Source organism: Platichthys flesus, chromosome 20 (assembly GCF_949316205.1).
Source record: "Platichthys flesus chromosome 20, fPlaFle2.1, whole genome shotgun sequence".
Classification (NCBI taxonomy): domain Eukaryota; kingdom Metazoa; phylum Chordata; class Actinopteri; order Pleuronectiformes; family Pleuronectidae; genus Platichthys; species Platichthys flesus.
Window position 1 is genome coordinate 16,399,151 of NC_084964.1, and position 14,563 is coordinate 16,413,713.

At 41.4% G+C, this 14,563-nt stretch overlaps 2 protein-coding genes across 2 annotated transcripts; both read right to left on the reverse strand.

Moving 5' to 3' along the window:
* Window positions 1–6: 6 nt before the first annotated feature.
* Window positions 7–3,630, reverse strand: psmc5 (proteasome 26S subunit, ATPase 5). Its single transcript, XM_062414367.1, has 12 exons — window positions 3,489–3,630; window positions 2,610–2,681; window positions 2,441–2,510; window positions 2,222–2,319; window positions 2,075–2,131; window positions 1,739–1,969; window positions 1,446–1,572; window positions 1,149–1,339; window positions 684–782; window positions 486–596; window positions 316–402; window positions 7–174 (listed from the first exon to the last, which is right to left on the reverse strand). Exons 1-12 carry the CDS (start codon window positions 3,546–3,548, stop codon window positions 121–123), a joined length of 1,257 nt encoding a protein of 418 aa, XP_062270351.1. The 5' UTR covers window positions 3,549–3,630; the 3' UTR covers window positions 7–120.
* Window positions 3,631–4,522: 892 nt separating this feature from the next.
* On the reverse strand, window positions 4,523–13,305 carry smarcd2 (SWI/SNF related, matrix associated, actin dependent regulator of chromatin, subfamily d, member 2). The gene is made up of 13 exons (XM_062414058.1): window positions 12,678–13,305; window positions 11,482–11,675; window positions 9,953–9,995; window positions 9,727–9,849; window positions 8,993–9,112; window positions 8,255–8,350; window positions 7,811–7,912; window positions 7,509–7,670; window positions 7,225–7,322; window positions 6,941–7,076; window positions 6,702–6,824; window positions 5,966–6,067; window positions 4,523–5,842 (listed from the first exon to the last, which is right to left on the reverse strand). The coding sequence occupies exons 1-13, from the start codon at window positions 12,828–12,830 to the stop codon at window positions 5,789–5,791; spliced, it is 1,506 nt and encodes a 501-aa protein (XP_062270042.1). The 5' UTR covers window positions 12,831–13,305; the 3' UTR covers window positions 4,523–5,788.
* Window positions 13,306–14,563: the final 1,258 nt, after the last annotated feature.

Consider the following 14,563-nt stretch of genomic DNA (forward strand, 5'->3'; position numbering starts at 1 on the left):
CCAGGATTATTTGGGGAAACCATTTACTTTAGAATGACTCAACAATTACAAACCATAAACGAAAAAGAAGAAAAATATACATGTGTTGTTGCGTCGTGTGCAAGAACTACAGAAGGCCCTTTACTTCCACAGTTTCTTGATCGACATGTTCTTCTCACTGTCTTTCTGCATCACCTGGGGACGAGAGGGGAGAGCAGGGTCAATAGGCAGGTAGAGGTAGAAAGGTTAATTGTGTAAGAAAAGGATAAAATAATTAAAAAGTAGGTGCAGGATTAGAGTATTTCTATTCAGGAAAGGAGAGTTTATTCTACTAACCTTTGCCACAGCCATCTCAAAGTCCTCCTGGGTGACGTGAACTCTCCTCTCTCTCAGAGCGTACATACCCGCCTCTGTGCAAACACCCTGACGAGCAAACAAGAAGGAAATTAAAATTGTGTACGACCTCATTTCACACCAGACTGCCACCATTCACTGCAGCAACTCACCTTAACCTCAGCACCAGAGGCTCCAGGCATCAGTTCTGCGATCTTCCTCAGGTTAATGCCACGGGTCAGGTTCATCTTCCTCGAGTGGATCTTCAGGATGTCCAGACGGGCCTAAAATGGTGCAACATTTAAAATTACTCAGACACAAAACCTCCCACTGCACGTATACCTGTGTAAAAGTCCTGTGCAAGTGTCTACCTCTTCATTGGGAGGGGGGAACTCGATCTTCCTGTCGATTCTGCCTGGTCTGAGCAGAGCCGAGTCCAGGATGTCAATACGGTTGGTGGCCATAATGACCTGCAGGAACAGAGGGGGTGCATTTTAGCCAAATTAAGACAAAAACAAACCGATAAAGTTAATGGAGTACTTGAATAGTCAAGATGTATAAACAAAAAGTCGATTGAGAACAAATCCGTTTTTTTCTACCTCCTTTTAGCATTTATAAGCTGTATATAAATATTTAATACATTTTATAACCAAGCAGAAATAAGTGTGTACCAACTAAAAAAGTGTAACCAAACGAAATAATGTACTGAGGCTGCACACTCTGAAACTACATTTAGGTAAATATATTTGATTTAAGAAACCATTTAATGAAATACACATAAGTGTACTGTGACAATAATCAGATATGTGAATGCTCCAGAAACAGTGTTTTGATACCTTAATGTTCTTAGTTGCCTCAAAGCCGTCCAGCTGATTGAGAAGCTCTAACATTGTCCTCTGCACCTCGCTGTCACCACCTGAGCCGCCCTCCAGCCGAGACGAGCCGATGGAGTCGATCTCGTCCATGAAGATGATGGAGGGGGCGTGCTCTCTGGCCATGACGAACAGCTCGCGCACCATACGGGCACCTGGGGCAAGAGAGGGAGGAATTAGGACAGACGGCCAGATGCTTTTGATAAGTTCTAATCAAAATAATGGATGTGAAATTGATTAGTGTAAGACAGAGGGGAGCACCTTCTCCGATGAACTTCTGGACCAGCTCAGAGCCGGACACCCTGATGAAGGTACAGTCGGTGTGGTGGGCCACGGCTCTGGCCAGCAGGGTCTTTCCAGTACCTGGGGGGCCGTACAACAGCACACCCTGCAAACACAAAGTCAGTAATCAGAATCTTATTTACTCTGACAGATGCAGACAACATAAGACTAGAGCTTTGTTAAATAAAAAATATCCCTCTTTTCTTTAAGAATCAGTACATTAAAATAAAAAATGTGCTTGTGTGTGATCAGCTCTCTGGTCAGTCACCCACCTTGGGCTGAGCAATGCCTAAAGCCTCAAACAGCTCTGGGTGCTTGACAGGCAGCTCAATAACTTCCTTGATTTCTTTGATCTGCTTATCCAGGCCACCAATCATTTCGTAGGTGGAGTCCGGCACTTTCTCCACCATCATGAGGGACACCAGAGGGTCCACCTTGTTGGGCAGGATCTTGTGCAGGGTGTAGCTGTCGTTACGCAGAGCCACGCGGCAATTGGGAGTCACCTGGAGCAGAAGTGAAAGGAGCGATGAAATGCTTGAACTCGTAAATACCAATCATGAAATTAATCTTGCAAACATTATCACAGTTACAACAACTATAATACTTACATCATTGATGTCAATGTTCTTGTCCACATCCACAACGAATTTTCCTTCTGGATGCACCTGAAAATCATGAAGATACATTTTAATGTAAACTGTCAACTGTCATTCAATATAGATTGAGCTCCGAATACAAATAAAAATACAAAATACCTTGACAAGCACTTTCTTTTTGTCCATCACCCGAACGACTTCACCTACGTAGGATCCCTGCTCCTGCAGCAGCTGCAGCTCCTCCCGAAGGAGACGTACTATGAAGAAAAGAGAAAAACCTGAGTGCCTTCTACCTAATAACACATTTCAGTAGAGCTTCATTAAACGGAAAATACATTTTCAAACACATTGATGTTACAGTAATGGACTGCAGGATACCTTTGGCATTGAGCTCATTCCTCTGTGCCTGCAGACGTCTGAGATTCTGGCTTTTATCATTGACCGTCAGCTGGCGAGAAAACAAAGGTTCAGCATTTGCAGGAAACCAAAAGTTGAGCAATCGGAGCCATTTTACCGGTTTAAAATTTGCACATTTAGTTCATCTCACCTGTAACTCTTCTATCTTTGACAAGTAGTATTGCCGGAGACCTGAGCCGCCTTTACTGTCGCCCATCTCCATCTGTAAGAGAGACAAATCATCAAATTTAAAACATAGGCATCAAGATTTAATACACACATTTAGGGATAATTACCGCGGTGTCATTTTCATCATTAGCATATAGGTTATATACAAATCAATATAATCCTGTTACATTGTGTAAACACAGTAAGGAGCTATACGTTTAAAACCACAGCATCTATTTAGGAGCAAGAACCTTTAAAGTGACATTTATCGTGATAATTGTCAATATCATCCGTATTGAAAATTCTCTAATCAGATGTAATTGCCTTATTGAAACACTGTCAGACGTCATTAACCACACAAACATACCAGAGTTCAAGTGTTGACACAACTAAGATTTTAACAGTCAGCAAAGTCCTGTAGTTCTGAACAACCGCACAACACTAATATCACCCAGCTAGGTTATTTGCTAACTAACGCTAGTTGACGTTAGCTCGCCTAAGCTAACTGTCACTGTCATTAACAAAGTAACGCTATTAATGAGGTGATAACAATTTGTACTTTTTTGTTGTGTATCCGTTGTGTATTATAAACTTAAACATACATTGGCGGCTGACGCGGACACACAACTGCCAGTCATTCAGAGGAGCTAGCACGGGCTAACTAGCCGGGTTAGCTACAATGAGACAGCAAACCGGCTGAACGCAGCTCGTTCACTGTGGTTGAGTAAACTGAGAGTTAAAAGTTCAGAGCATCGTCACTAACGTCCGATTCTAACTAGATCCTCCCCTCGGCGCTTCGTCGCGACGTTTCCCTGACGATGAACCAGTAAAATGAGCCAAACGGCAAAGAAAAAGCACCTACATGGTCGATCCCGTCCACCTCCATCTTGAATTTTCTGCATCCGCTGGACAAAAGGAGCATCCGGCTGAGTGTCACTATGAAGAGGAACTGAATTCACACGACGCCCCCTGTTGTCCTGGTTTAGCATTACACCTTTCGTCCCAGCTGAAGTTTTGGCTCTAAAAAGCACGTTTCACTCACTTTATTGAGAGTTTGTTGAGTTTCACAGCTGAGTTTACTCAAATATTCATTGTGCAAGTTATCAGTAAATTCCCTCCAGTGTTACTGCACAAGCTGAGACTGCAGAGAGTTGGAGGCTGGTGGTTGTCTGAGGTGTGGCAGACGTGTCTCAGCTCCTCTGCAGGTGAGAAGCAGCCGTACCGGTTGAAACTACTGCTCTCTGAGACGCTTGAGCTCCTGAACCTGCACCGACATGCTCACAGCTCTGTGGCTGTGCAGCATGAGGAGAGGCCTTCGTCTTTTATTATAGAAAAGATGAGATGAGTGTAGTGTATTGATCCCATGCTGGGGAACTTCCCTTGTTGCTGTAGCAGAAAGTCCCAATGGTGTAGACAAGAGAACACATGAAAGTATAAAAATAGGGTAAGATATTTTCTTAAACAGATTAGATTAATAGATTAAATTAAAAATTAAATAAAGAGGATTTTTAAATAATATACACCTTTCACAATCACTACACACAGGAATATTATCTGTAGATAAATGTTCTTGAGTAAAGTGGAGAGGTCCAGGATGATTCCACAAGGATATATACTATTTGTACATTATGTAGGAGATATTGAAATAAATGCATACATATACTGTATATGCATTTATAAACTGTTATAGGTATAGGTATATATATATATGATATGGATATTTAACGGTATGTAAGTATATTTAAAAGGGTTAGGGTTAGGGTAAAAAATACCAACTATTACATTAGATGAACCTGAAAACTGAATTTTGTTTAACAGTCACATGGGTGTAATTTCAAAGAAACACGTGTCTTAAACTATAGGAGTATAGACTCTTAAAGAAGGACAATATAACAATCATTTGCAAGTATATTTATTGTATAAAACACTCCAAATTTATAAAAGATAAGGACATTTGATTGGTACACAACATGCAAACATTAAACAGAGAGGTTGTACAAAAAAGCACATTGTACACATATTTCTCAAAAGTGCCTTAGACACAAAACAGGCACAGTGGTATCTGCTGACATGGAATGTTTCAAGAGAAGCGCTGGAAATATTTTCATATAAAACCTTAAGAAAATAGCATTTCAATGAAAAGTGAAGACATGAAAAAATGAACTGTACACAATAATGTGTTCCATTGTTTAGTTGACAAGCTACAATCACCAGTTAAGCTTGCTGGGAGGTGGATGTCAGAGGAGGAACCCTCAAACCCAAATGACCATCCACCATTCCTCTTTCTGGCATTAAAACAATGCAACCCCCCCTACCCCCAAAAAAACAAATGAAAACAGCATGTAAACATTCACAACAGCTGAATTAAAGCTCAACAGAGTAAGAATCATGTCTTTGTACAAATTAGAAGCTCAATTTTCCCCCAGAGTCGAGCTTTCCAGGAAATCCCTGTTACTTACAAAGCATTTCAAATGACACATCCACTGATATAAAACAGCACCAACACCTGCAAAACTACTATTGGCTTTAAAAGCTTCTTATCTAAGGCTCGAGACATCTTGTGAACTGCTGGATTATTTTAAGGATAAAATCAAAAACATTACAAATATACTTTTGAATACATGGATATATTATAATGAAGTAATTCAAACATGCCTGCAAATTCTTCTTTACTGAGATATTACCAGACATCAGTTTTGTCTTCTTCCTATTTAAAGGTTATGGCTTTAATATATGAAAGTAAACAGAAACCCGTTCAAAAGAGCGACAAAGTGACGGTGAAAACCACGTCAACAGCAGCGATGCTTACAATGTGCTAAGCATAATGTACCATAAAGAACATATACTGCAAATCAAGGCAAAGAGTATTTTAAAGGCTCAATCTCACAGACAATGCAAGGAAAACGTGTTATTAAGGACATGGAACTAACCTCTTTAGTCCCTTAAACTCTCTTTTTAAATGAGTATCTATGGCAAACACAATAGAAACATGTATAAATTCACACTTCTCATATCATGTCGGTGAGGAATGCATAGTGAACACTTAAGCTGCAACATTAGCTTGTGTCTTTCAGAAGCTGATTCCAATGTGAATGCAAGAAAAGGGTTAACATTTGAGGTTTGAACTCAAGTTGGCTGTGGCTCCTCTGGAATATGGAATATTTAGGTGAGTCGGATCCCCAGCACCTGCTCCAGCTCTTGTCTCCTCTGTTGCACCTGACAACAAAGAAGTGGTAACAGTTCAGACCAGTGCACAGTTACAACCAATAACAATCAGCTGAACCCTCATGAAACATGATTCATCATGCAGGGGATGCATCAGGCTCTGTAATTCCTTACTTTGGAGTAAACGTATCTGCCCACTGCCTCTGGAACCCAGGGCGCCTCGTAGAACTCCGTCTTCCTCTCCTCCTCTGGGTTTCCTGTCACATCCGTCATCACCTGGTGGAAAAAGAATCAAATCAAATCAAATCAAAGTTTATTGTCACATGCACCAATGACAGCGTCATCGGAGCAGTGAAATTCTTACGACAGGGCAGGCAAATATCTACGCAGTAGGCGACTTTACAAAATGACAAAAAAATAACATACTATGTAACATAACACATAACATAACATTGTAACATATAACATATAACACAGTCAAGTGAATAATAAATTAAGTAATATGAATATATGTATAACATATAACATAGTCAAATTAAAGTCAAATTTAAATGAAGCAGCAGTTTACAGGGTGAAGGAGTGGGGAATATTAAATAAAATAATATGAATATATGTATAACATATAACATAGTCAAATAAATTCAAATGAAGCAACAGTTTTCAGGGTGAAGAAGTGGGGGATATTAAATAAGAAAGGTATTATCTAACATATGACTACAAATACTATATTAATCTAACAAGCCATCCTAATAACCTTTTCATGCACTTTAACATTACTGGCAAAGAACCTAGACATTAAACTAATTTAATATAATTATACTGCTTCATTGGTTAAATATTGTTTTAGCTTCCAACTGATAATTAAACCTCTTTTTTCAAATAAGTATTTATTTATTCTGTTTGTGTTTACCTTCAGATCTCTGCTCTGAGACTTGAGCCAGTCCTTGATGAAGTCCTGTGGATTATTGCTGAAGCTCAGCATAAAGTCTCTCTCTGTCTTCAGCTGGTTAATGTACTCAATGGTCTCATGGATCTGTAGAGAACACAGCCATAGTACAGTAATTGGTAAATGCACCTTTAACAAACTTTCCCCCCTTTATAAGAATTATTCTACAATGCAGGTATCAGATATTGACTGGTGGCCCTTACCTTCATCTCCAGAGAAGCAATTTCCTGTTGGTTGGTTGTTGAGGACAAGAAACTGTTCATTTGGCCTTTGAGTGGATCGTCCACCTCCACATCTATGTCATAGCAAGCTGTCTTCTTCTGATCTGTGGGGTCCACACTGCTCACAGATGACACACAGACAGAAAGACAGACATTGAGCAGGACTGTAGTAACACATGAGTGAGGTTGACTTCAACGTTTAACAGCCTCATTCTAACACATGAACAAACCCAGAGGAAGAGAGATAATGATCCACACTCCCTTACCTAATGACATGATTGATGATGATGGGGTCAGGATGCTGCAGCAGGCCCGCCAGTTTCATGGGAATCTCAGCGAACCTCATGCGAGGACAACTGAAGATCTGAAAAACATTTGTTTAGAGGACAGATAATGTCGGACATGTTAAAGGTAATGTTTTGCTATTCCTTTATCTCCTCAAATATTAAAAAAGCCGGCTGGCTCACGTCACTCCCCTCCTCTCTAACCCTGTTTCCTGTCTCTCCATCACTGTGCCATCTATTATAGACATAAGAAAATATTGCAGTACTTGTCTGAAATAGCGGTTGCAGTTGATGTACTCCTTCTCATGGCCATCTTGCAGCTTGTTGTTCTTGATATAGAGCCAGAGGGCTTGCATGATGCTGGCCCGGGTCTGCGTGTGCACACCCAGCAGACGAGCCAGCCGTGGATCCAGTTTGTACTGGGGGGGCTGAGAAAAAAAGAAGGGATTCGGCCAGACACAAAGTTAGGTGGAAATAGTTTGACCAGCTCCTACAAGCCAGGGTTGCAACTGGTAACTTATAACTGGTTTGTGTGTTAGTGTTACTGTGGGGGTGCATGTGCACATACCTGGTGGTCAAGCATGAGCAGTAGGGTGCATTTAACATTCACATCACCAGGTCTTTTAACCTGGAATCCATCCGTCTCCTGAGTGGTGGGCATTCTATGCCACTGTTAGATATAACAAATAATAAAATAAGTAAAATATCGACTGACTTCTTTTTTGTTTTGTCCACTGTGATCACATTTATCAAATAACAGCCCACTATTTATACAGTTATCTTAACAATATCAAAACGACTTTCAGGCATAAATACAATCAAAATGTTTTCTCAAAAGGTTCTGGTTTAATAGTTTCTGTGGAATTAATTAAAATAACAGGCATTCAAGAATTCTTGCTCTCTCTCCCACACTGGCTCAAAAAGGAAGTGCTCCAAATTTTGATTGATTCCATCTGAGCTCCAGAGCTTGTGTGTCTATGTGCCATCAAATACTTGTGTCATTTTGTAATACCTCTACTAAGTGGTTGTCGGGTCCATAGAGCTCCTTCTCGAGCTCAATCACCAGGCTCTTGAAGAAAGATGAGAACTTCCTCTTTTGCTTGCCGGTCTAGAATTACAAAGTGCATAAAAAGAGCGTGAAAAGAGAGCATATACAGGCATATATGTGATTATTGTACTCTGTCAACTGGAGACAACTAGAAAAAGCTGTTGCACCCCCACCCTCTCCCCTGCCCAGCGAAACTGTTTGCACAACACGTCCCCTTTTACTCCTTCCCTCACGTTGGCTCTTTTTCAGTTTCTCCATGTAAAAAACCCTCCTACGCATGCCTAGCCCAAAGAGCCAGAGGAGAATCATTAACAGGGAGAAAGAAAAAAAAAGGATCCTTCATGTGGTCCCAGACGACACAATGAGTTGTGCTGGAACTGATGGAGGGAGGGGAGGCATGTCAGCTCTTGGTATGTAGAGGCCAATGGTTTCAATTCCTTGTCTCAAAAAGAACATGAGTCTGTGTGTGTGAGCGCATGTGTGTGTATGTCAGGAGTTGTGAGGTGGAGCGAGCAGAGCTGCAAACACACACATCTGGTTGCGTGGTTGAGCCAAGGACCCGGGCCAACCAGAGCTGAGTGACTGTGAAGTTTTCAGAAACACAGAACCAGAGACCAAAATACTTGGGAGTCAGACCACGGGGAGACAATTGTGAAACAGGGCGAGAAACATTCATATGTAACGGCCGTGTTGTTCACATACTTCCTCCAGAAGCTTTCCCTCCACTCGCAGCTCCCAGGACGACACCTTCTCAGCCTCCTCGCCCTCGGGCTTGCTGGGTGTGTATGTGTTGGAAATGTAGATCCTGAGTTTGCGTTTTTGCTGCGAGAGGAACAAACAGATGCATCATGAGTTCCAGTAAAAAACGGTGGTTCTCAAATTATAACGATCTATAAGAAATCTGAATCAGATTCATTTAGCAACTAGGCATTTTGTGTAACTGCACACGGCAGTCAGAAATGGGTCTTTTAAAATGATTATAAGTTATAGAAAACAATATATGCTGAATTTCTACCCATAACAGATTCACTGAAAATGATGCTTGCATATGATCCAGCATCACTGTTATAATCCCAAACCTGCCTCGCTCTTTCTCTTTCATGAAGCGATATCAAGTTACTGTTAATGCAAAGTTCCTACTGCTGCTGCTTCACATTACAAAAATTCAGCTGCTGGAAAACAGAGAGGCTTTTATTGTGGGCCGACCACATTATTGTTGACTGACGTCTTTATTAAAATACTTGTTTGGCTGCACTGTAAACGGATACATCAGTTGCTCTTCTGTTTTATTTCTGACAAAGGAGCTGCTTTAGAATGTGTTTAGCTGTGGAATGAATCCACACCCACTGCTCCTCTCCTGTGCCCACGTGTCACCAGATTAACTGAAACATGTTATTAAATGTCCTTATTGATAATGCACTATCACGAGGAGATACCATTATTGGCTTCTTGATGGCTTCCTGAATCTCCATGCGCTTCCGGGCAATGGTTTGATCCAGTTTCCTCTCAAAGGCCAAGAGGTCCATGTAGGCCTGGGATTCAGGGACCAGGTCTCTAATCTAAATAGAACGTGATAGGATGTTAGGTTACAAGTAATTACAGACAACTCAAGGTAAACTGGTTCCATCCAGCACTTGAATCAGGAAATGAAAAGCTTCTTACCCTTTGCGGGAGAACCTTATCTGCCATTTTACGTCTTTTTGCCCTGAATCACACAGAAAATATGAAATGTGAGGATTTCCAAGGTAAAAACAAGCTTTTTCAAAAAATCCAAGGATAATTGGATTTAATTAGAGAAGGACGTTCTGTACTCTGTTGTCAATGTTGTTGCGTCATTTAGCATTAGCCCTCTTTAAAATATGACCTTCATTGACCAATTACTGACTCACTGGCAGATACCAGACTAACACAGGGCTAACCGAAAGACCCAATTCACTTCATTCGATTATAATTTGTGAAAACTTCAAAGTGCGATAAGAAAATCTTGGCCACTGCTGTCTCTTCATTAACTCCCTCGAACAAGCACCTCGGGCTCCCAGTTATCATCGCTACCGACTTCATAAGAGCACTTTTGTTTCTGAAATTAAATCACACAGTTCCCCCTCATTATGACTAAATTGAATTTCGCCCCTCTCTAATGAGAATTTAGGATGTTGCTTCAAGCCTTGTGGCTCGTGAATCCTTCTATACTGAGATCTGTTGTTATGAAATAAGCCTTTAAAACAAGAGGATCATTGTGCATGAAAAACTGTAAACGCTGCCTCTCATCATGACTCGCCACATCTATGAGCGTGGCGTCACTGAAGTCAGAAATATCTGCTCGTGTGTCTGCTGCTTTGAAGGCAAATGTCAGTCATGAGATGCTCCGTTCCACGTGTGATCTGATCTGAGTACAGCAGTACAGTTCAGTACAGAAAACATCTATAAAGAGTAGCTTTGTTTTAATGTCCATGAACTACAGCGGGAAAATATAGCAGTTCTTCTATTTATAACTGGGACAATGTTACTACTGTGATGACATGTATAAAAATATGCATTCACAACACACAATGGTTGAATTTTTGTTTTACTATGAGCTATAATTTGAATAGATTTTACCCTACAAATTATCATATTTATTTAATAAATCTTCCAAGCACACAAAGTACAACAAAAAAGTAAGATTTTAAATTTTAAGGCCTTCCTGTAGGTGTTGTACTTGGTAAGGTTATTAACCGTTAGGTCAGAATATCCTGTTTATTACACATTGTGTTGCAAACATGGTCATATGAAACACCCAGTTTCATAATGGCACTTCCCTCTTTACAGCATCCTGTATAACTGTCCATGATCCTCTGGAACCATTAATAGCAAAATAACAATATTATAAAGATGCGGATTTACACCAGTTGTTTGTTGTAGTCCTTCAAAATCAGACAATTAGGTTTTCTGTATTCAAAGTTATGAAAAAGGACGAAAATTTGGTTGAAAATTCCACAAGTAGATTTTAAGGGCTCGTACTAAGAAACTTGAAAATGTAATACAAAATGACCTATATGTTGCACCTTCTTTAAATGAAAGAAATATAAATAAGCTAGGAAAACAAATCCATATATCTATTCATTGGTTTGGCGTCAAGCTGTCTTGGTGAATGTTCCTCTCCCTTACTTCTCCTTCCCTCACACAAACACTCTCACTTCTCCCCAGTTTACCCTCGTCTGTGGCCTCCTCCCAGCGCCTCTTGCTGGTGTTGTTGATGCTGATGAAGGAACCGCTTCCTCGAGGCTTCCATGCTCGGAGGCCCCATGCCCGGCCGCATGGGCATGTTCCCATAGGAGGGACCAGGCAGCTGGCTCCCCATTGACCCCATGGGGCCCCCGATCCTGCCGGGGGGCATCCCTTGGCGCTAGAGACAAAAGGATGGAGGTTGATGCTATAATTTCACAATCACAAGAATAAGAAGAAGTGCTGTAAAAAATACACATCGCTGTGAACAAATCTAATTTCTCTTTCCAGATCCCCTTACTTATATCTAGTACTTCTAGTACTCCATTTAATTGATAATTAATAGATAATTAAATTGAGGCCAACAATAATTAGATTGCTGGATCATTCAAACTCATAATATATCAAGAATATCAGGGTAACAATTATGTAAAACGTGTACATGCTTTTCACAGACCTAATGATATTATAATACATATTTTATCAATGTTTGAATGCGATGTTAAAGATCCTTTTTAAACATTTGAGCTAATTTCCTCTGCTGCACACTTTCACACTGTGCCCCCCCCCCCCCCCCCCCCTCATTCAAAAACATATGTCTGACCCCATATGGCTCCAACTGAAAACCACCACAACAACAATAATGCATGTGATCTCCGGAGCACGAGGACCCGCAGATGGAGGAGGTGAAGCCGGGGGGAGCACGTGCAGGCGGAGGCGCTGACAGATGGCGGGGTTAATAAAACTTACTTTCGACATTAACTGACAGGAGGCCACGTGATTCTCACTTTTTAGACACATGCACACACGCACACACAAAAAGAAATTGTAGTAGTAATTTGAATCAAATTCAAATGTTTCAGACACAGTGAAGAATCGATATTAATTTATATTTATATTACTACAACTACTACTAATCATAATAATAACAATAACAAGTAATAAAGATAGTAATATTAGAAGCAGTGAGTGATTACAGGAAGAATCAAATGCGGAAGTAGTCACTTTGATATTTAATGATTGATGAGGCTGATGTTTGTTTTAATATGTTTGACTTATTTTAACTAGATGTATTAGGTTGTTTTACTCTTAAAACATTAAAGCGTGTTTTAACAACTTACCACAGTCATAAAAAAGTCACATAAACAGGTTTAACACGGATAGAAGGAGCCCGGGGACCGACCTGGAGGTAGTGGGCAGAGCCGCTCATGCTCCGGGGGAATCCCGCCGGAGCCTGCTGCATTCCTGTCATCCTCATGCCCGCTGGGTGCCCGACGCTCATGGGGTTCACACCCGGATTCATCGGGGAACCAGGGAAGCCTCCCCTCGATGCCATCTCCCGGCTCCACAAGTGGGTGAAAAGTGACGGCAACTGCGGTGCGAAGTGGTTTAAAGCTCCAGAGGGCGGGGGGCGAGACGTCGTGGAGAGAAAAGCGGGGAAACAAACTCTATCAGCGGGAAGAGTTTCTGGTTTGACAGCAGGACAGCCTGTCACACAAAAAGCTAGCTAACGTTAGCTGCTGTCGCTGCGAGTTCCGGGGTCTGCTGCTGCTGCTGCTGCTGCCTGGCTCGTGGGCACCTGGAAGGCGGCCGGTTCTCGTCACCTCCTCCCGATGTCGCTGAACTAGAACATGGCGGGAGATTACCGGCTAGTTCCCGGTGAATGACGGAAGAAACATGATAACCACAAACTAGCACAGCGACTAAAAACCCCAGTTAAAGCGTCAAACTGCCCCCCCACAGACACACACTCACACCCACACACAACACTGGGTGCTGCATTCACATGTGTCGGAGGTTTGGGTTCTACTCGCTCTCTCTTGGTTGTTTCTCCTCTGAGCGTGAACAAACTAAAACACAGAGGTCAGCCCGACTTACTTTTTATTGAACGTGTGTGTTATCTAATGAGAATGAGCTCAGTCAACCTATTCCCATGTGTTTCCACGAGGTGACGGTGATCTGTTTTGTGTTGGCCGCTCACAAACTCGACACGGAACTTGGAGCCACATTAACAAAACTGCCATAACCAACTGGATCGACCTGTTTGTGTGTCCTCGGGGCGAAATGAAAATTACTGCTGGGTTCATGTTTACACCACAACTCTGCTCCAGGGTTTGAACACACACCATGTAACCTCCACGTTCCCTCCATAGGAACTGTGTCCGCAACAGAACATGTATGGAAACGTCATCGTGCAGATACACACCAGTTACTCCTGTGCAGGAATTATGATTATTACTTAGGCTATTATTATTATACCTCCAGCTTTAAGCAGCAATGTCCACTGTGTGAGTAAGAAGATGCTGTAAACGTATACCTGTAGGTCTTAAAACTAAAAAAGGCCTGAATCAATAACAATACAGGACCTGCTTTAGATCATATTGTACTTTTAGGTTGTAATTTGCAGATTTTTCAGGGTCTTTTTTGGTAACTGCCTATACCGGGACTAGGGTTGACCTTTGGCCTCATAGGGCATTTTCAGACATGACTTCCAGCTAAAACCCGGAGAATTGTCTACTGAGTTTGCCCAGAGTCTGTTCTTAATACAAGCAACTGTAAATAGTGTTTTCTGCCATGGGGTCGTGTTTTTTTATGTTTGCAGCTATAACTGAATTTAGGTATAAGGAGGGTTAACTCAAATCATACAAGATCGTGAAAGACAGACGCAGGTGTTTTGACAAAATGATCATTCATAGATGTAAAAGCATGTCTCATTCTTTTGATCAGAGGAGCAGAATCACATGATTCATATCAGATGAATGAATTTTGTAATATGTCCCATTTGCAGAGCATGTGGTTCAACGCTATTGCGATACATCCTGCAAACAACCAGGCCATGACGGTTTTGTTTTCAAGCCCTTTTGCTGAACGTCTCCGTCCACACACACACACACACACACACTCACCTTAAACAGAACCCAGAAATAAAACTGTAGGAAGACGCCCCCTGGCTGCTAACTGTTTTAACCGCGTGTTGTGTTTTCCATCTGTTAAGTGTTTACTGTCTCGTGCAACCCACACAACTCGAGTTGACTCACACCCAATCACTTGATCTAGAGCACCTCCTGT